This window comes from Nanorana parkeri, unplaced genomic scaffold, assembly GCF_000935625.1.
Source record: "Nanorana parkeri isolate BGI_ZX_2015 unplaced genomic scaffold, ASM93562v1 scaffold2916, whole genome shotgun sequence".
Lineage (NCBI taxonomy): Eukaryota > Metazoa > Chordata > Amphibia > Anura > Dicroglossidae > Nanorana > Nanorana parkeri.
The window spans coordinates 26,815-48,173 of NW_017309184.1; the positions used below are offsets into that span (position 1 = coordinate 26,815).

Consider the following 21,359-nt stretch of genomic DNA (forward strand, 5'->3'; position numbering starts at 1 on the left):
ATTGGTATCAGCACATTCTTAAAAAGGTGGACGTTCACTATTATAACGTGATAACCTACATAAGAAGATGGTGACATTGGCTCCAGTTAATGCTAAGATGACATGTCATAATAAACTGCATGACAAGTGCAAATATTACTGTCATTTAAACTTGCTGGATCAGTCATTAAAGACTGTATTAAAAGCATAGTTAAAGGTTTGCATTTGCCAGCATGATCAGAATGCAGTGTATACACTGAGGAACACACATGGCAGTGTACAGAGCAGTCATGCTAGAGATCTGTCACACGGACATGTATGGACTGGCCAAGTTCCGTAAACACATGGATCGGATATACAATGGAGTATACAGGCATCTCTATCCAGAGCACATACAGGAAAACACTTGAAACTTTCCATACATTGTACATGGCCTCCAATCAGCGCTGAATCCATTCCGCATAACAGCAGCATTGCCTGATTTCCAACTCATAATGGGGAGGGGTACGAATGCTAAATTCATCCCAAACGTCCCAATGTAGATAATACAGCTCCTATACAGCAACCCGTTCCTGTGCGATCACCTATTCTGCAGAGGATCACACAGCAAATTGGGGAACACGAGTCTCCTCTGCAGTTGCAGGACTCCAAGTCCCAGCATTTACAGACTGCTGGGTCCATGCTGGGACTTGTAGTGTCACATCGGCTGCGGATCTACAGGTTAGATGCTAGCATCGGAATCGGGCCCAATACAGTGCATTTTGACAAGTACTTGTCAAAATGCCCCGATGCATAGCGCCAAAGTGGGAGGAGTTCCAGGTGGGGGTCCTAATTTAGCTGGCCGGTACCTCTGGGCCAGCTAAATTAGGACCCCATCTGGAGCTCCTCCCACCGGACCAGCGCTGACTCGCCGCTGCTCTCCCGCACAGTGAGTGAGGGAAAGGGGCGCTATTAAAGCAGGGACTAATTGTAAATCTATGGTCTCCAGCGTATTAGCAGTGCGTACCCTATATGTAATACATATAGGGTACACATTGCTAATACACTGGAGACCATAGATTTACAATTATCCTCTGCATGAATGGATTAAATGATCCATATGTAGACCTGTACTATGGATCACTTAACCCATTCATGTTAGCAGAGGATAATTGTAAATCTATTGTTGCAGTGCATTCTATATGTACATGTACTATATACTACATATAGAATGCACTGCAACAATAGATTTACAATCATCCCCTGCTAATATGAATGGGTCAAATGATGCGTAGTACATAATATGTAGTTGTACTACGGATCATTTAACCCATTCATGTTAGCAGTGCAGAATTGTATATCTATTGCTGCAGTGCATTCTATCTGTACTCATGTCCCGTACACTGCAGTAATAGATTTACAATGATTCACTGCTAACATGAATAGGTTAAAGAAACTATAGTACAACTACATATTATGTACTACGGATCATTTAACCTCTTCATGTTAGCAGGGGATAATTGTAACTCTGTTACTGCAGTGTACGGGACATGTGTACTATTGATCATGATTTAACCTATTCATGTTAGCAGGGCAGAATTGTGAGCGCTTCCCACAAGCGGAGCACCGAGACGCGATGCAACGATCCTGCCCAGCGCCGACTAAGAGAGGCACCGTGTGAGGCAACAGGGATCAGAGTGAATTTGTGAGTGAGGGAAGCTGGGAAGGGACTGGCTGTAAATCTATTGCTATAGTGTACTGGACGTGTGTAATGTATATGTAGTACATATGTACAGCACACGCCTCCACTACATTACAGCAATAGATGTACAATTGTACCCTGCTAACATGAATAGGTTAAATCATGATCCATAGTACATAACATGTAGTTTACTAGGGATCATTTAAAGTCACCTGTCCCTTTAAATAATAATAAAAAAATAAAAAAAAAGTATCTGAAATTGGTATCGGCAAGTACATGAGGGAAGGTACTTGGTCCTGAAAAAGTGGTATCGGACATCCCTACTCACAGCACAATAGACAGCCTGAGCTTTACTGCCTCCGTTCCTTTCCCCCTCTGGGAGAGAGAAGGCAGCTGTTCGCACATCCATATAATAAATCAGCCCAGTGCTCTGCTAGTCTCAGCATGCAAGTGCCAGTCTCCAGGGCTGTCTGGTGCTGTTCCCGTTTCTGTGGGCATCGGGAAGGAGGAGACCTGGGGCTAGACAGGCACCGTCAAAGACAGCTGTCTCAGGTAACCCAGCAGGCTGCTTGAAGTCCCCAGCAAGTGCTGGAATTCAGGTAGCCGAACAGCTTTAAAAATTTAAAGGGCTGGTATCGGCCTTAAGATTTGGGGCATTTTCACGAGTACAAGTATATTACTATTTATATCTGGAGCTCAGCTTTAACAAAAGCATACAGCTGGAGAATCCGACAAATATTTTTGCAGTGTTTGAGAGCAGGATTAGTTAAAATGTAAGTCAAATCAAGATTAAAAAAAAAAAATCCAAAAAAATGCAATCATTACGAGGCCTTTTTTAAAAAATTTGGGGTTTGTAAATGCCATTTTTCAGTGGTGGTCACATGATGGTGGGGGTCAAGGTTGTGCCCGCAGCATTCAGCCAATCAAGTAGTTTCTTTTTTCATCCTCCAAAGTGCTCACAATCAGTTGGCTCAGCTCCATTTCCTAATCTGCATAGTGTAGCACTAAAGAGCAGGTCTCCAGCAGGACCCACTGACAATTACTAGAGGAAGGACTGAGCTACACGCGTGTCAGCTTGTAATGTCACAGGCTAACTATGGGAATGCAGGCTTGCTGTGCAGTGTCCTGCCGTCTGCTTGGGAACATCGACCGTGCATGTTATCACTGGTCTGGATTGGCACTAGCAAAGGAAGCTTGCGAGCACATAAGAGGCTGGCAGTACCACCAGGTATTTAAAGCTCTTTGCAAGTTAATTTTTATTTTAGTTGTTTTTTTTTTTTTTTTACAGGCGGAATTTGACACCTAGGGGTATGGAATTCCTATCGCCCGACACCCAGCTTCAGGCAGGTAGTTTTTTTTCTACATTTAGCCCTGCTTCAGGCAAGCAGCAGGGCTATATGTAGAGGTGGAGCCGTTTTGTACAAGTGATCGCGAGCGGCTGCACAGCCTCTCAAGATCACTTGTAAGCAGCCTGATTGTTAGCCCCTGTGTGATAGCAATAAAGCTAAGTGCAAAAAAAATTAAAATTGAAAAAAGTAAAATGAAAAAAGTAAAAAAGGATTTAAAAAAAAAAAAAAAAACCAGCCCCACTGCCCCCGCCATCTGCATCTGAATAAAGGCACGTGTAGGGCATTGTGTGTGCTGCCCCCATTCCACTTTGTGTCATTGTGGTAGTGGAGCAGCAGCAGTCTCTAAAACACAAACAATGTGTATTAAAGGGTAAGTTCACTTTCCCAAGTAATTTGGGAAAATGGAATTACCCGCTCACATCTGGCTCTCCCCCCAGCCCCCGCTATACTTACCTTTCGGCGAATAGTCCTTCCCATCCACCGTTACAGGTGTACTATCTGTACCCCATGCTGCCCTGTGCCATGTATTCTGAATTTCGCTTGCAAATTACCACCGTTAAATACAGTTTTGGTTAAGATTATTTTTTGTATCACAAGTACGTAGATCGTCGTGAGGGCCAAGTAGATCGGGCCCTCACTTTAGTCCTTGGACAAGTATTTTTTTTTTAATTAATTTCCACGCCCCTGGGACACTGAAGCATGGTGGAAGTGTGAGGGGTTTTTTGCTTTCCAGTTTTGTAGAAAAGCAGTACAAGGTTTAGATCATAAAAAAGTGGGGTGGTAGGAATTTCATGGACTCCAATAATAAATAAAAATAGGATTTTTGTACTCACCGTAAAATCCTTTTCTCTCCGTTCACTGAAAGACACAGGGCAACAGATCGTAGATCCTGAATGGTAGGGTATATCGCCACCTGCAGGAGTAGGACGCTAGGCACATAACTAAAAAGACAAGACAGCCTAGGGGCGGCCCCTGCTGGTGGCCCAACCCCTCACTTGCTGACAAGTCTCCAGTTAGTAACAAGCAGTTAGGAGTGTACACCCCATAAAAGAGGGCGGGACCTGTGTCCTTCAATGAACGGAGAGAAAAGGATTTTACGGTGAGTACAAAAATCCTATTTTCTCTCCCGTTCATTGAAGGACACAGGGCAACAGATCGTAGATCCTGAATGGTAGGGACGTCACCAAGCAGTACACACTGAGGGATGGGCAACAACAACCAAAAGGGCCCTCCGCCAGCACGAACAAGGAGTCCGTCGCACGAAAAGAAGCCATAACTTCCAAATAAGACACGAAGAGCGCGAACCACATCCAAACAGTGGAGCGCACGTTCCTTCCTATGAACCGGCTTCGGGCACAGGGAAGGTAAGACCATGTCCTCATTCAGATGGAATGCCGACACAACCTTAGGCAGGAAGGCAGCCAATTCCGACACCCGCCACATAGAAGTGATGGCCACCAAAAAGGCCACCTTCTGCGACACGGACAAAAGCGGAATCTCCCGAAGAGGCTCAAAGGGAGATTCCTGCAACACGGAAAGCACAAGATTCAGGTCCCACGGCGCCAGAGGCGAGCGGACGGGGGGAGCAATGCGCGTCACCCCCTGAACAAAGGTGTGAACCAGAGCGTAAGACGCCAGAGGCCGCTGGAAAAGCATCGCCAAGGCCGAGATTTGGCCCTTCACAGTACTCAAGGCCAGCCCCTGGGCCACCCCGCGCTGCAAGAATTCTGCTGACTGAGAACACGAGGACAGGGCCCCAGCCTCACCAGGCAAAATAGGCCCTCCAAGTACGATGGTAAATTCTCAGAGAGACCGCTTTACGCGCCCTGAGCATAGTGGAGATGACCGCATCGGACAACCCCCGGTTCCTTCAGGACCCGGCTCTCAACAGCCACGCCATCAAAGCCAGCAACTGGCTGGCTTTGATGGCGTCCACCACCATCTGAACCACGTCCGCGTACCACGCCCTCCAAGGCCACGAGGACAACGGTGACTCCCTCGACCGCGATCCGACGCAGCAGCCGAGGCAACAGATACAGTGGAGGAAAGGCGTAAATTAGACCGTAATGACCCCAAGGAGCCACCAGGGCATCCACGTCCTCCGTCCAGGGCCCGGGCCACAAACCTGTCCACCTTCCGGTTGAACAGAGACGCCAGAAGACCCAGCGACGACAGAGCTGCTGAAAAACCTTCGGGTGCAGAGACCACTCCCCCGGATCCACCGACTGTCGACTGAGGTAATCGGCCTGCCAATTGTCCACTCCCGGGAAGTAGACCGCCGAGAGAGCCAGGACTCGATTTTCCGCCCAGGAGAGAATCCCGAACACCTCTCGACCCGCGGCCACGCTTTTTGGGCTGCCCTGGTGGTTGTCCGACTTGGGCTGCCCTGGTGGTTGTTGGACTGCAGTGGCGTTGTCCGACTGGACCCGGACCGCCAGACCCTGGAGCCGGGCCGACCAATGAAGGAGAGAAAGGCGAATCGCCCGAAGTTCCAACACATTTATCGACAGACGGGACTCCTCCGGCGAGCAACGACCCTGCACGGTTCCACGAAAGCGGGGGAGACGTTCTCCTCCGCAAGACCCTAATGTAAAATCTTAGCCCACTAAGTTAGAGTCTGAGAGACCAAAGCCGAAGCCAAGACCGGACGCATGAGAGCGCCCGAGACAGAGACCGCAAAAGCGTCTCGGCCTTCCTATCGGAAGGATCCTTAAAAGGACGAAGAATGCACCGGAATAACCGTGGCTTTGTTCAAACGAGAGACCGGCGGGTCCACCACCGGCGGAGAAGACCATTTAGACACAAAGGCCTCTTCGAAGGGGTAGCGAACCGAGAACCGCAAAGGACTTGGTAGGCCGTTTCCACTCCTTATAAATGAAATCATCAAAAAAGGTGATTAAGAAAACACCTTGGCAGAACGCCTACTCTTATGCGTTCCAAACTGCACGTGCGGCAGCGCGGAAGTGCTGGCAACATCCTCAATTTTAAGGGTCTCCCCGACATCGCGAACCAGCGCCGAAACCGTTTCACGTTCCTGGACCAGGAGCGTAGACGCAGCCTCATCCTCACTGGCCGAATCAGGATGTGAGGAATCACCCGGATGCGGATGAGGCGACATCGTGGGTAGTTCCCCCTCCTCTTCGGACTCCCCTGACAATGCAGGGGACGGCAAGAGCAGAGCCCGCTTCCTAGGTGGGCGCTGCGTCAAGGCGCGCTCCATGCGCATCACAAACCCATCCATGACAGAGGAAAAAGATTCCAGGGACAATGCGGTACCCGCGGTACCACCCACCACCCCTGAAGAACCGGAGGGACGCACTGGCGACAGGCAAAGCAGCGTAGGCGTACAGGACGCACAAAGAGGGGATCTAGAGGGGTCCGCAGAGCACAGCCCACAACCCTCACAAGGCAATGCAGGAGAGTCATCCCTGCGATTCATTGCCTACCCGCAGCAAAAACCACCCCACAGACCAGAGACCACCAGGCAAAAGGAAAGAGGCACCCCCAGCAACTCACGACCCTCATCGTATGTTCCGGCCCAAACATCCGACCCTGCAAGGTGGAGGAGCTCTGCACGCTGTGTCCTTTTCCTACAAAAGCACTGGAGCCAGCACCACGTAGGTAGGAGGGAGGGAGGGGAGGACACAGGAGGCTGCAGCTGTGGGAACAGCGCAGCCTCCAGCTTACCTCAGATCCAGGTCCTCAGGACATCCACCGGAGACGCCACATACATACCCACACTAGGGAAGACAGGAAACCATCGCCAGGATAAGCAGGGTACCGGTAGGAGAACGACGTAGCAGAGTCTGCATGCGCTCGTTGGTCACCCAGGGGAGACTACAAGGATCTACAGTCGTCCAGCCTGTCGCCATGGGGACACTTGCTAGAAGAAAAATCATGTCAAATGGAAGAAAAGGAAAATAATTCTCCAGAGAAATTTTTTTTAGCTCCTTACTCCTGACGCTAGGCAAAAAACTGGGAGACTTGTCAGCAAGTGAGGGGTTGGGCCACCAGCAGGGGCCACCCCTAGGCTGTCTTGTCTTTTAGTTATGTGCCTAGCGTCCTACTCCTGCAGGTGGCGATATACCCTACCATTCAGGATTTATGATCTGTTGCCCTGTGTCCTTCAATGAACGGGAGAGAAAAATCTTGTTTTATCATTAGGGAGATCATAAGCGATTCAAAGACAAATGGGATGGTTAAATGCAGACCAAGAGGGTACAGCCAAAGCTTGCATCAGCTGAGGCCTGTACATCCACCTGGTAGTACTTAGTGAACATATGAAGGAATACCACCAGCTGGCAGATTTGCAAATCTGAGAAACAGATGCCGAAAAGCCCAAAAAGCACTCGCTGATCTAGTAGAATGTGCCTTGACAGAAAACCTGGAACCTTATACTTAAGCCTACAGGCTTGTATTATGATTTGTCTGAACCAATGAGAAATGGTGTAACGAGGACCAGGTTGAAGTATAATAACGTGGCTGTATAATAAACAGCTCTCACCACATTCAAACAATGAAGGGAGATCTGTTTGGGATGCACTGGTGTTGGACAGGGAGAGTCTGGGCCTCAAGACAACCTTGTCTTTGTAAACAATAAGAAAAGGTTCCTTGCATAAAAGCCACTAAGTCAAACAGAGGTGACGGTGATTAGGAAGGCAACCTTACAAGGGTTGACAGGGGAACATCCCTGTTAAGTTCAAAGTGGGGTCTCTGAAGAGCTGACAGAACAATGTTGAGACTTCAATGAGTCACTGAAGGTTGTACAGGTGAACTATTTATATGCGTGGCACCTTCTCCAGAGGCCTTTTTTTGTCAAATGCTTTTATTAGATTTTAAATGTTTTGTTACAGGAAAACACAAAGAAAAAAGAAAAACCAAGAACTAGGAGACTGCATCCTACACAACATTGCAAAGCAACAAAAAAAAAAAATCTGCATTACAAGGACGACATGATTGGAAAAGACAAACCCCATACAATATACATGAAAAAAAATACATGTAATACAACAGGTGATTTGTGTAATGTAAGCAACAGTCAGCAAAGGGTAGGATGACTCCGTAATTAGACAACGCAAAGGAATGAAATGTTTTTTAAAGTTTGATATTAGAAAGGTAACCAAGTATTTAAAAAAACACACCTATCCCACCCAAGCTACTGTCAGTATCACAATGGGTCAACAAGTTTGAAAAAAACTAAATTGAAAAGAAAAATGTCAACCTCAATATCCTGGATACCGAAAAGAAAATAAAGCACCAATAACATGCCATCCCCACTCTCAAAGGGCCCTTTAACCAAATATGGTCTGTAAGAGCAAGGCAGGTGTTGCTACACCAGGCACTGACAGTTATGGATCGCACAGTTACAAAAATTTTTGTGAACACACCAGTCCTCTAAAAAGGTAGGTGGGTTAGGGGAATGCCATTTAAAAGCAATCAGCTTCCTCAAAATAGTCATATAATGGGACTAAGAACACTTGAAGGGTAAAGATCACCAACAAGGCTTAATAAACAAACCTTAAAGTGACATTAAAGTCCTGGCCCCTTCCCAATCCTGCTGTAGGGACTTACCGTAAATGATGCTACTAGAGTCGATCATCTTCTTCTTTACTGTCGTTTTCAGCTGTCCCTCCAGCACTGGTGCAGGTCTCCAATCTCCGGGCAAGTGGTTTTCTCACTGGTTTAGCCCTGCTACGGACAAGTAGCAGGGCTGGTTTTACTTTTTTTTAAACGAGCGCCGAGAGCTGCGATGCGAGCGGGGGGCGTGGAGTGCCGAGAGCGTGGCTGGAGCGTGCAGCGGGGCTGGAGCGTGGAGCACTGAGAGCGGCGGGCGGGGCCGGAACGCTTAGAGTGGGGGGCTGGGGTGGAGTAGTGATGGAGCAGTGACAGGCTCCGTCACGTCCCTCAGCCTCCGTCTCTGGCAGCCGCTGCTCGTTTCTGTCACAGGAGTTCTAGCACGGTGCTGTGCTACAACTCTGTGTTGGAGGTGACAGGGTCAATAAAGAGAACATGTCACCTCCAAAAGCTATCACAGTGTGATAGCACTAGTTTAAGTTAAAAAAAAAAAGTTTAAAAAAGTAATAAATAGTTAAAAATGTAACTAAATAAAAATGTAAAATAAAAAGGCGATAAAGTAAAAACAATAAAACAAATGAAAACATTTTACAAAGTTAAAAGGAGAACTATGGGGTTAAGGCTTTTCCCCATAGTTCTCCTTAGAGTAACGGGAGTACACAAACTAGCATCCTCCCTTCACCCTAAGCTCAGTATACCGCGAGCTATACTGAGATGCCGCAGTATACCGCGACCTGCTGCTCGCGGTATACTAAGACGCCGCAGCTGAAGCGGATCCCGACAATTATGTCTAGAACCGTCCAGCTGCGTGACTGACAGCTGGCTCTGCCTATCTAGAGGCAGAGCCAGCTGTACCCTCCCCCGTCCGTTCCGCCAGTCAGCGCTGGCGGATCGGAGCGGGGAATCCAGCCCCTCCCCTGTCACGGCAGAGAGTCGGTATGTGTTCGCTCACCTCCCAATCTACTGAGCCGACCTGTGACAGTCTCATTGTCAGAGGTCGGCTAGAACTATGAGGTGAGTGAAAAGCACTCACCTCATAGTTCTCCTTTAATAAAAATTGAAAAAATGAAAACCAGCCCCGCAGCATGTGAATAAACGCGCAGTGTTTTCAACTGCGATCGTGTGTTACCGCTCGGAAAACACCGCAATCTGCCTGGCACGACTGGGGTGCCATTAGAAAATTATGGAACTGCCAGTGCGATCGGCGTTGGTGTGCGATCTGTGACTGACCGGTCATCGTGCACGAAACCAAGCGGATGGCTGGGTGGTCACGGAATCGCACACCACCGCCGATTGTACTGTCAGTGCCATTATTTTCTAATGGCACCACAGTCGTGCCAGGCAGATTGCGCGTTGTCCTGCTGCAATACCAACTGGGCGATCTCGCACGATCACGGTTGAAAACACTGCGCGGTGCATGTCGTGAAAATAGGTACATGTACCTTTTTTTTCAGCGACTGCCACCCAGATGCAACCCCATACATGCGGATGCAAACGGTGTATGCAACCGCACACGATCGCACGTCCCGGGAATCCGCAGGTCTGCACCAACCCTAAAGGGTATATTCACTTTCCCAAGTAATTTGGGAAAATGGAATTACCCGCACAAATCTCCCTCCCACTATACGTACCTTTCGGCGACCGGTCCTTCCCCATCCACCAGTACGGGTGTACTATCTGTACCTGTTCTATGTATTCTGAATTTCGCTCGCAAATTGCAAGCACTCGTTGGTCAACGCGGTCACCTGACGGCATTGACCAATGAGAAGCGCTTCTTAACACTGCTAAATACGGTTTTGGTTAACATAATTTTTTTTGTATCAGGACAAGTAGATTGTCATGAGGGACAAGTAGATCCGGCCCCAGCTTTAGTCCTTGGACAAGTAGTTTTTTCCAAAATTCCCACACCCCTGTTGAAGCATTTGAAAAGTTTTGAACACGTTATCATACAACTGAGGGAAAACCCACATACCTTTAGATATCCAGATATCAAAGTTTGACAATTTCAGGAATTCAGGGTATTTCAGGGTTCAGAGATTTATACCAAATGGGGGTAAGAGGTGTAAAACCTTCATATCAGATTTTTCATGAATTGCCAAACCTTGCCCATTAGGGTTTAGTAGGATAACCAAAGTGAGATATAATGACAGCCCCCAACTGAGATACAAGGGGGTAACGGAATGACAAAGAAACCATTATCTGTACACCAACGCTAGAAGTCTGGCAAATAAAATAGAGGAGCTTGAAATTAGGCTAATTGAAGAGGACTTCGACATAGTGGGTATAGCGGAAACCTGGCTGGACAGCACGCATGACTGGGCTACTAATATAGAGGGGTATAACCTGTTTAGGAGGGACAGAGGTGGGAGAAGGGGGGGGGCGTTTGCATTTACGTAAAAAATAAACTCCATGTACAAAATGTTCAATGGTGGTAGCAACATTAGCGATAAACTGTTTAAAATTAACTCCATTACAAAAACTAGAGGCCACCACCTAAAATTGGTGGAAAAGAAATTCCAGCACAAGGGGCGAAGGGGGTTCTTTACAGTTAGAGCGGTTAGGGTCTGGAACTCACTGCCACAGGCGGTGATTTCAGCAAATAATGTGGAATTGTTCAAGAAACCTTTGGACGATTTCTTAAGGGACCGTAATATACAGGGGTACAGGTAATATACAGGGGCACAGGTACTCCTAGAATGAGATCCTAATAGGTTGGAGTTGATGGACTAATGTCTTTATTCAACCTCAAATACTATGTAACTATGTTGGATAGGGTCTCCCCTGTCTACTGAGCCCCATCCTGCAATTTTTTGTAACTAGGCAGCCCCCAAGTACAGCTTGGGATGAGGAAGTGCTATACCATTACAAAGGCCTTCACTGAGGAATGAGAGGCAAGCGGTCTAACAGTATTACAAAAACTGAGGTTTACCCCTTGATGGTATTTGGGGCCAGAAGCACAAACAAACCGAGGTAAAACTGTGTGTTCCCTGAAAGTAGAATGATGGCTGAAAACCACCTAACACGGGAAAAAAGTACAGCCTTATGTTGGCAGCATGCGGTTATTTGCGCGTTTTAACGCGCGTATATGAAGACATACGTTTTGACTGGCAGCTCATGAACTATTGCGAGCAATGGAAGAACGCGCAAAAACGCTCACGAAAATGTGCAACATGCTTCTGCCGCATGCTTTTGTGCATTTCCAATGACGTCAATGGGGCAAAAAAGTGCCCAAAGAGGCTCATGTACTTTTTCGGGCGTTTTTGCTTTTTCAACTACTTGAAAATTCCTATGTGTAAACCAGGCCTTAATGAAGAAGAAAAGAAAAAAAATTAAAGGGCTTGTTCACACGATTTTCCCGTCCTGATCTGCGGATCTACAGATGCGGTGCTCTGCATGCAGTGTGTATTTGACGCGGATTCTTCCTCTGAGGTCACTTCCGCCCTCTCGTAACAACCAATTCCCTTTGTGTATGTAAAGCTGGTGATCAGACAAGTATCACATGTTTGCAGGAATGGTGTTGGTGCTGGCTATCTCTACAGTTTTGATTTTTGTTAAGCACATTTTTGAAATGTGGATGACGAGGGTCATATAGCATTGGCGCACACTCCATCAATCCGACAAATCTTTCTATGTCCAGGACCATGTTGTTCATGCCTACTGGTTTTCCCTCTACTGCTCCACCACAACCAGGAAGTCCGATGATGACATCATGAAAAGTGTAGCAAGAATACTTTTTTTAGGGATGCATTTTTAGTGCAGGAGCGCACGGATCTGGTCAGGACAGAATCCTTAAGGCCCTAAGATTTGCCTTAACTACTGTCTATAAAAAAAAAAATGCATCAACCAGAAGTAAAGTAAAACATACCTTTGCCTCTCCATTTCCCTTATCTCTCTCTCCCTTTGTCTCTGACGCTCACGCTCCCTCTGCTCTTTAATTTTATCAAAAGATAGTATTTCCCTCTTTTCTTTACTCCCAGATTTTCGGTCTTGACTTTTGGAACTCTAAAATAAAAAATTGTTAAAATATAACCAGTTAACAGACCTTAAAAGGAAAAAAAAAAAATCACACACACACACACACACACACAATCTGTCCATGGTGGCACTATTGCTTTTGTTTTTAAAAGACAAGTCCACCTTTTGCAAAAATGTAATAAATGCACCTACAATAAAAAGGAAAATAAAACTTATTGGTAGCAATTAATTTAAAAGCTAGAAATTAAAAACAGGGATTTTGTAGTTTTTACAAAACCCCACACGTAAAAAAGAAAGAATCGGGAGAACAGTAAACCACATATTTCGAACTAGCAATAATATGTCCTTTACATATGCATACCCTTTCCTTTGAGTCAGATGAGGTTTTCACACTAATTACAGGCTCTCCCTTTGACTTATCCATGACAACCGTCCTTTCAGTTCCTCTACTCCCTAAAACATTAAAATATGCACATTACAAAACATTTAATTGTCACTGTAAACATAAGGTAAATAAATCTGCAAGGGTGGGGGAAGGGGTTATTTGGGGGGAAAGACAGCTTTACTGAAAATGTTCTAGTTAACAGAATACAAGGTGTTCTTCACAAAGCAAACAAATAAATCATCCATTATAAGATATTTATTTTAAAATGGATAAGCCATGCTTGAAAAGTAAAAATTTGGCCATTTCTTCCTTATTTTTTCTACCAAATGAAATGACTACATATACAATTACTATAAATGTTCATCTACATATCTGTCTACATACATTTTCACTGCCTTGTTCCACTGGAGATTTAACTTCCCATCCTAGATGGGAAGTTAAAACCACAATTTGGACATGAAGGATCGTTAACACCTATTTTAAACTGGAACTGTGGGGTGCAATATGTCCTGTGTAAAATAAAAAGTTGGTTAAGTCTATGGGAAGTGAATAAGGACTCCGAGAGGACAGCACTCGCGGCTCACCTCCAGTCACCATCTGTAATGGGGCCTAGATTATTCTCCCACTTACTCCGCACACTCAAAGGGGATTGTTATATGGAGTTGGTCAATAAACAGATATATACATAAGAAATAATACTCTTAGTATTTACAAGCAGCAACCAGGGTATCCAGCACCAGTGTTCAGTGGAAATCTGGAGAGGCACTACCAAATTGGGAAGTCAAAGCATGTCTAAGTTGCAAATATTGATAAAAAGCAGTACCTAATTGAGATTGCAATTGTTGAAAGAAACAGAGAGTGTTATCATATAACTGAGCGACTGTACACACCCCCGCCCGCCACCAGTTCCTGAAACCCAGCAACTTGAGGAGCTCTGGAAGTCTACCATTGTTCCAAATCGGGGTAAATTTAGCAAGACCTGGAGTGTTTAAATGTTGTTTAGTCGTCTCTCATACGCGTCCCATTAAACTGACTGTGGCAAGGTGGGGGAACTTTTTAAAAGGGCAAATCCATCTCCAGAGAGCCCAAAGGGTCATAGCTATCAAAAAGATACAGGAGAGAATGGAACGATTGTAAATGCATCGCCTCGCACTCCCAGCTGGAAAAATGTAGCTGGGAGGCAATAAAGCCAGGGATTAGCAAGGGCCAAGCCTCCCGAATCGTTAGGCCTTTGTAGAATAGCCAATTTCAATTGAGCCTGCTTTCTTTTGCAAATAAGGTCCCTGAATATACTGTCAATATTTTAGAATGGCGCCAAATTGGGGAATTATGCAAATAGTACAATAATTGTGGCATCCAGATCATTTTGATAAGATTGACTCTCCCAGCCACTGGAAGGGGCAATTTAAGCCAAGCATCTCGTTGAGATCTAAATTTACTTAGTAATGGGATCAAGTTAAGTGCGGCATAATCTGGTAATTGCGGCGACAACTGGCTAACCAAATAGGCAATTCTGGAACATATGGGAATACAAGACAGATCAGCTGACAATGGGCTTGGTAAAGGATCTATGGGAAGTAGCTTAGATTTGTCCCAGTTAACAAAGAGACCAGAATATATAGCAAAATCTTACAGATGTACCATGACGGTACGTAGAGAATACTGTGTGTCCGTCCCCCAAAAAAGCAAGGTATCCTCTGCAAATAATGCAAGTTTATCTTCCTCCAAACCTATTTTAAAGCCTATAATATTTGGAGACTAATTATAGCAGCTAAAGGTTCTATGGCCAACGCAAACAGTAAAGGAGACGGGACATCCTTGTCTGGTGCCCCTCTGTACACAAGAACCAGGGGGGGAAAAAAAAGTTATTAATCCTAATTTTGGCTGAGGGAGTATGGTATAACAAACGTACCCACGCACCAATCCATACAATTCTGGTTGGAGGAGATCTTTGTGTTTTTTGGGAAGTACAATAATGGTGACCTTATACATAGTATTTGGGAGGCGTCCCAGGTCTAGTGCTCCATTAAATGTTTGCAGTAAGAGAGGCAGAATAGATTGTTTATAGTTGTTATACACCTCTATTGGCAACCCATCAGGGCTTTATTTGGGAAACTAACAAGCGCTTGCTCCATCTCCTGCATAGTAATAGGGGGCCTCTAGGTCCAAGGCATCTGCAGCAGATAAAGTGGGCAAAATTATGCCCGACAGATACCTTGCTAGATTAACATCAGAATATGTTGCTTTAGTGGTAATATAATGAAGCATAAATTTGAAAAAAAAAAACAACATTCAATATATGTTGATTATCTGTACAAAGATAGCCAGATGCGTCTCTAATTGACCCAGTATAGGATGGGGCCTGTTGAGTGAGCAATCTGGGCCAGAAGCCTACTCGAAGCCTCTGTCCACCCAAAACACTCTTTGTAAAAAATAAATTTGCTTTGTGACCTTATATGTACAAGAGATGCAAGATGACTAGTGGCCTTGATCCAAGCAGCTTGTGTAACATCAGATGGATGCGATATAAATGTTTTTTTGCTATCTGCAACTGCCTGCCTCGCTAAACTTTCACGTTGTCTAGTAGCGGACTTAATTCAACTCACATGTTTAATGCAAAGACATCTAAGATAGGCCTTCAGAGTATCCCATACCACCAATCCCGAAGCAGAACCTTCATTAACCAACCAAAAGAGGGAAATATCTTCCAATTCTCGCATCAGTGAAAACCAAAAGGGATTTAAACGCCAAGGTATAGAGGAGAGTTGTTGACCTAAAGTGAACAGAGCATGGAATGGTCTGACAGACATCTAGGCTGGATTTCCACAGCAGTGACATATGGTAGAATTTCTGAAGATCCCAACACAGTCTATACGTGATAATGTATTGTGTGTTTTAGAGTATTCACTGCTGCTCGGCTAAATGAAGAAGGCCCCAAATTTCTGCCAGACCCATTTCCAGGCGCAACTTGGCAAACTGGTAACTGCTGAAGTAAGACAAGATGGAAATCTCTCTCTACACTAGTTCATACAGTTATTAAAATTCCCCATGACCAATATTGGAAGTGGGCGTTTATCCTCAAAAAACGGGCCAATTCTAGAAGTGAATCATTAGAGTACGGCGGTGAAATATAAATGTTAGCAACCACACACTCCATATTGTATATACGACAATGAAGGAATACAAAATGTCCATGACCATCAATTTTCGTCTGTATACAAGAAAAAGGCAATTTTTTGTGAATGATTATAGAAACACCTCTTGCATAAGTGGATAAAGAGGAACGAAATGATTGCTGGCAGAACTTACGCTCCACCACTTTACATGTTTCTTTACTAGTATGCATCTCCTGTAGACAGATGAAAGAGGGTTTATGTACGAGTAGATAATGAAAGATTGCACGCCTTTTCACCAAATCACCCAACCCCCTTACATTCCAAGATATACAATTAATGCCAGATTCAGGCATGACAGGATGTAAATAAAAAAACAAGCTAACATTCCAGCGGCCGCCGCAATATAAGCACAAATATAGCAAAAGGAGATGCCAGTGAAAAAAAACCCCAATAATAACATTCCTGCTTAGTGGACACAACGTCTGGGTAAGAATCAACGTTGAATCAACAAATAATTGGTGGATGAATATGAAAATTATACACACATACACATACACATACATACATATATATATATATACATATACATACATACATATACATACATATACACACACACACAGGGGAACAAGTGTCTGATATATATCATTACTCCGTTTAACACCCCATCAGGTATAGCGGATAAACTATGAGACACTTGTTCCCCTGCATTCACCCAGGAAAATAACAGGACCATGCCATTTACCAAAAGTAAACTCTATACACAATGCTTGGTTCAAACCTGGAGCATCTTCTAAACTGTAAATAAACTGAAGATTTCAATTTATAACATTTTAACCCAGATTGAAAATTCCAGATTTTAAGTAAACCTTTAAAAATGGCAACCTGACCCAGTAGGAAAACAAATAGTTAAAATGATGTTACCTTTTCAGCAGCCAAACACAGATCCAATCCAGAGAAATACTCCCAGAGATGTTGGGATTGTGTCCCACACATGCTCTCACGGGTTCATCCCACTGACCTCCGCATCACTACAGAGTACTGCTCTGAAGCTGAAGTCAGGAGGGGGTGAGTAAGGAATGCATGGGACCCAAGAGATGGATGCTCCTGTAAAAGTCCATTTCACAGCGGACTTCAGGGGACAATTTCTCAGGATCAGAGCTGTATTTGTGGACAAAAGCAGTAAGAAAAACCTTGTTACAGGTAAAAAAGCTTTATTGAATTTTACCATTTTTGTGACAGTATCTTTCAAATTTTCATAAAGGTTACTCTAGCATGTGGCTGACTTCTATATGATGCAGCACTTGGCCTAGCAGCAAATTGCTAGGCCAGAACACTGCCTCATGACCGAGGGGGTGACATCATAGCTCACTCTAGGCTTTCTGACTTGCCTCCATCATGTTGCCACTCAGGTCTTCAGGACCTTGTAATTACCCCATAATTTTAATTTGATCACACTTTCAGAAGGCTCCGAAAGGCTTTTCATCAAGCTTCATAGAGTGCTGAAGCCTTTTAAGTATATTACTCATTTAGAACACCATTAACTAATTACATGTGTTGACAAAAAGGAGGAAGGGGTTACCAGGAAGTCCTTTAAAAAAGGGAACTAAACTCTGGAAACAGTGCTGAAAAAAGTCAGATAGTTGGAAAAAGAATAGTGACCATCTGCAAGTAGCCTCCAGAGAATACTGACCCCATTTTCACATGACTGACTTGTTTTGCACTGTGTCTGTGTAAAGGTAGCCATCTTGATAAGAGGCAGGGCATCGCTTCATGTCAGAGCCTCCAGCAAAGAGGACAGTACCAAAGTTATCTTGCCAAATATCACTCCAAATATCCTGTTTGTTGAAAGACCATAACAGGATTTTGGAACGGGGGCATTTCTGGTAGATAATAGGTTGTTTTTGTTTGCCCTTCAGGGATTTAAAGGGATAAACCTAGGGAAGAATGCATGTATTGCACAGATGCATCACTTTTTATTTTTTGCCCTGACACAATTTAAAAAAGGCAGAGACTTCAAAGTACTGCATAGGTATAATTAAGATTTTTAGGTGTTCTTTATAACAAAGAAAATCAGTGTGTATAGATCCACTTTAATAAATCTGCTGCCTCTGCGCCGCACAACACCTAATGCTAGTCACACAGAACTATCAACCCTTGCTAAAATTATAAGTTCAGAGGACCACATCTTAAAGAGACACTAAACCCAAAAATTAAATAAAAAAGATCTACAATATAGTAATTTAATAATGAGCCAACCCATTTTTTCCCCCCATTATAAACCTATAAATGCTGCAAAAAAGGATTTATCGATTTGGATAAACTTCCTATCAAAGGGTGGCTACCTTTCTTCTCCATGATCCCTATGGGATGGGAGCTGAAAAGTAGCCACCTTCTGTGCACGCTCAGAACTACAATGAGACCCGAGGACGTTTCAAGAACCCTTATGTCTGCTCACATGCTGGTCGTATCCTATGCCGATTTCTCTTCCCTCAAAACATTAGCAGCAACAGAGCAGTAAGGAGGAGGGAAGGGGGGAGGACCGCTGGCTGATTTACACAGGCGCAGTGGGTACACAGCGCTCTGTGCTTCTGGGAAGTGTAGTAAATGAGCCCCGCTCTCCCTGAACACTCGTGCACATTGAGGAGGAAGTCACAGGATAAAAGAGGACTGGCGAGAACACGCTAGGAGACGATCTGCGGGAGATGCTGCAATCCCTGGCCACGAAGGATGAAGAGGGTGGAGGGAACGCTGCATAGGGAGATAGAGGCAGTCTCCCACAGAGTGACACAACTGGATACCAGAGTGAATGCAGCCGAGACCTCACATGAAGACCTGGCAGACGGTGTGGCTGCTCTTTAGTTGGCAGCTGCAGCCCAAAACAGAGCATATGCCCTCTATCTGAAGATGGATGATGGCGAGAACAGGAACCGCCGTAACAACGGTACACCTCAGATCTACGGTGCAGGCAATATTGAACCTCATGCTGGACCGTGATCCCGACACTGATAGAGATGGAAAGAGTGCATTGAGTTCAAGGCCCGCGGGGTATGAACCAGAACGCCCCTAGAGATGTCTTGTGTCGCTAGAGCTGCAGCTAACGATTATTTTCAAAATCGGTTAGCCGATTATTAAGTTCGATTAATCGGATAAAAAAAATAAAATAAATGTTAAAAAATGGCTCCAGTGATGGGACTACTAGTTTGTATTGAGATTTAGTCCATCACAGGAGCAAGCTTGGAGCGGCGGAAGTAAAAAAAAAAAAGTGTGGCGTGTAATATAGTGAAATGAAAACTGTAAAATTATACAGCAATGAATGCATAATGGCACCGGCTATAGAGGACTACAAAACCCAGCAATAGTTCATTATACAGCACAATGCAGAATACCGCCAGCTATAATGTACTATTGCTGGGTTTTGTAGTCCTCTATAGCTGCTGGTATTCTGCATTGCGTTGTATAATGTGCTATTGCTGGGTTTTGTAGACCTCTATACAGCGCAATGCATAATACCACCAGCTTTATAGGAATACAACAAATCCCAGCAATAGTACATTTATACATAAAAATGTATTTCTGGGATTTGTATTCCTCTATAGCTGATGGTATATTGCTCTGTATAATATACAGTACAGCAGAATGTACCATCAGCTATAGAGGAATACTAATCCCACTATCCCAGCAATACATTATAGAGAACCATGTGGGGGGAAAATGCAGGCTTACCTGAGCAGTTTTCCAGCAACTTGTTTCTGAGATCGGGCCTGTCATCCCCCCACACCTGCTCCTCCTTACTTTTTCTCCCCGCGTCCATGTGCCGATCGTGGATGTGGGCGGGCGGTGAGTGCTAGGAGGTGCGGCGTGTGGATGCGGCCGGGCAGGTCTGGCAGCAGCGAGCGTGAGGTGGGGAGGGAGTGTGGCGCGCAGCGTGTGGAGCCGTGAACAGGGCCAACCAATCGGAAGCCGATTAATCGATGATTGAAAAAGTTGACAACTTTTCCAATAATCGATTATAATCGATTGTCGATTAGTTGTTGCAGCCCTATGTGTCGCATCCATTTTTACGTCCAAAAGGAAGACATTATGAGACAGTGGATCAAGAAGTCCGTGGAATTCGATGGAGCGGTAATTACTATTCTACCTGATCTCTCTAGACATACTCTATTCCTCCGACGCCTGATACGCCCACTCCTCGAACGGATCTCCTCCATGGGGGCGTCCTACAAGTGGGGGCACCCTTTCCATTTACTCATTCAGAAGGCTGGATCTACCTTCGCCCTGATGACGCCTGAACAACTACCCGAGCTCTTCGCCTTTCTGGAAACTGATCCCATAGAGGTGCCCGATTGGCTGCTGGTCCCGGCGGCCTCACGACCCACATCTACTCTAGACTCCTCGTCCTCAACGACCACGCTGGGCTGTTCACGCTTCAGATCCAGGAGAGCCTCTCCAGTGGATACCAGAGGCCCTACAGCCAACGAATCCGGAGGGGTATGTCACAATATTTTGATCCCCCTTCTCTGAGTTGGTTTACCTTAACCCTTTTCCTCAACAGGTATACCCGAAGCTCCAATATGATTCCCTATATTTGGCCAATAGTTTCGTGATGGTTCCCGATGATAACAGCACTGGTTCGGGCCTATCCTGCTCTGCGGTTGCTACTCTCCCCAGACAGCGGGTGATACCCTTCTGCATTGCTGGGGGTATGGTATAGGAGGAGCCAAATGTGGGGGGTCCACTGCGATTCCGCCTACTGACTTGGTCCCGGGAAAACGGGGAGAGTGATGGCTGCGGAGTGGATGACACTAGTGCAGGGGGGACCCTTGGGGCTGGGGTCCGGTGGGCCACTTACTCAGGTCACGGTGGTTGGTGGTGCCATACAGGGCAGTAACTTGTGTTGACGGCAATGGACCACAGCCGGAAGGCCAGACGGCTGGAGTGGTCATAGGCATCAACAGAAGTCCCGCATCACGGGTGGACAGTTGGCTTACAAGGTCAAGCTATAACAAATTGGCCTAGAGCCTTGTTGCTATGTCTTTGCACTAGACAGTTTTTCGCTACTGAGTACCGGGACTATGAACATATCCTGGATACTTGAGGGAGCACCTCATGAAGCGTCCTTGCTTGCCTAAACCCCACTTAGGTTCCTTTCATGCTGAGTGCGTTGAATGCAGTTTTTCTATAGTTTAATTTGTGTTTAATGTGTTTGTCTCTCACCTTCCTTGTCTTCTCTTTTCCTCTGTCCGTGTACCCTCCCTTTTACCCATCCCTTGCACAGGCGTTTCCTCCGGTCCGGCGGC

General features: G+C 45.3%; 1 protein-coding gene across 1 annotated transcript in view; it reads right to left on the reverse strand.

Annotated features, from left to right (window-relative positions):
- Positions 1 to 21,359, reverse strand: part of LOC108802522 (scaffold attachment factor B2-like) — a 78,823-nt gene that overhangs the window by 19,982 nt on the left and 37,482 nt on the right. Inside the window, exons 10-11 of the mRNA XM_018574384.1 lie at positions 12,920 to 13,011; positions 12,449 to 12,585 (exon numbers count right to left, since the gene is read on the reverse strand). Of these exons, the coding sequence (XP_018429886.1) occupies positions 12,449 to 12,585; positions 12,920 to 13,011 (229 nt within the window). The remainder of the gene's footprint in view (positions 1 to 12,448; positions 12,586 to 12,919; positions 13,012 to 21,359) is intronic.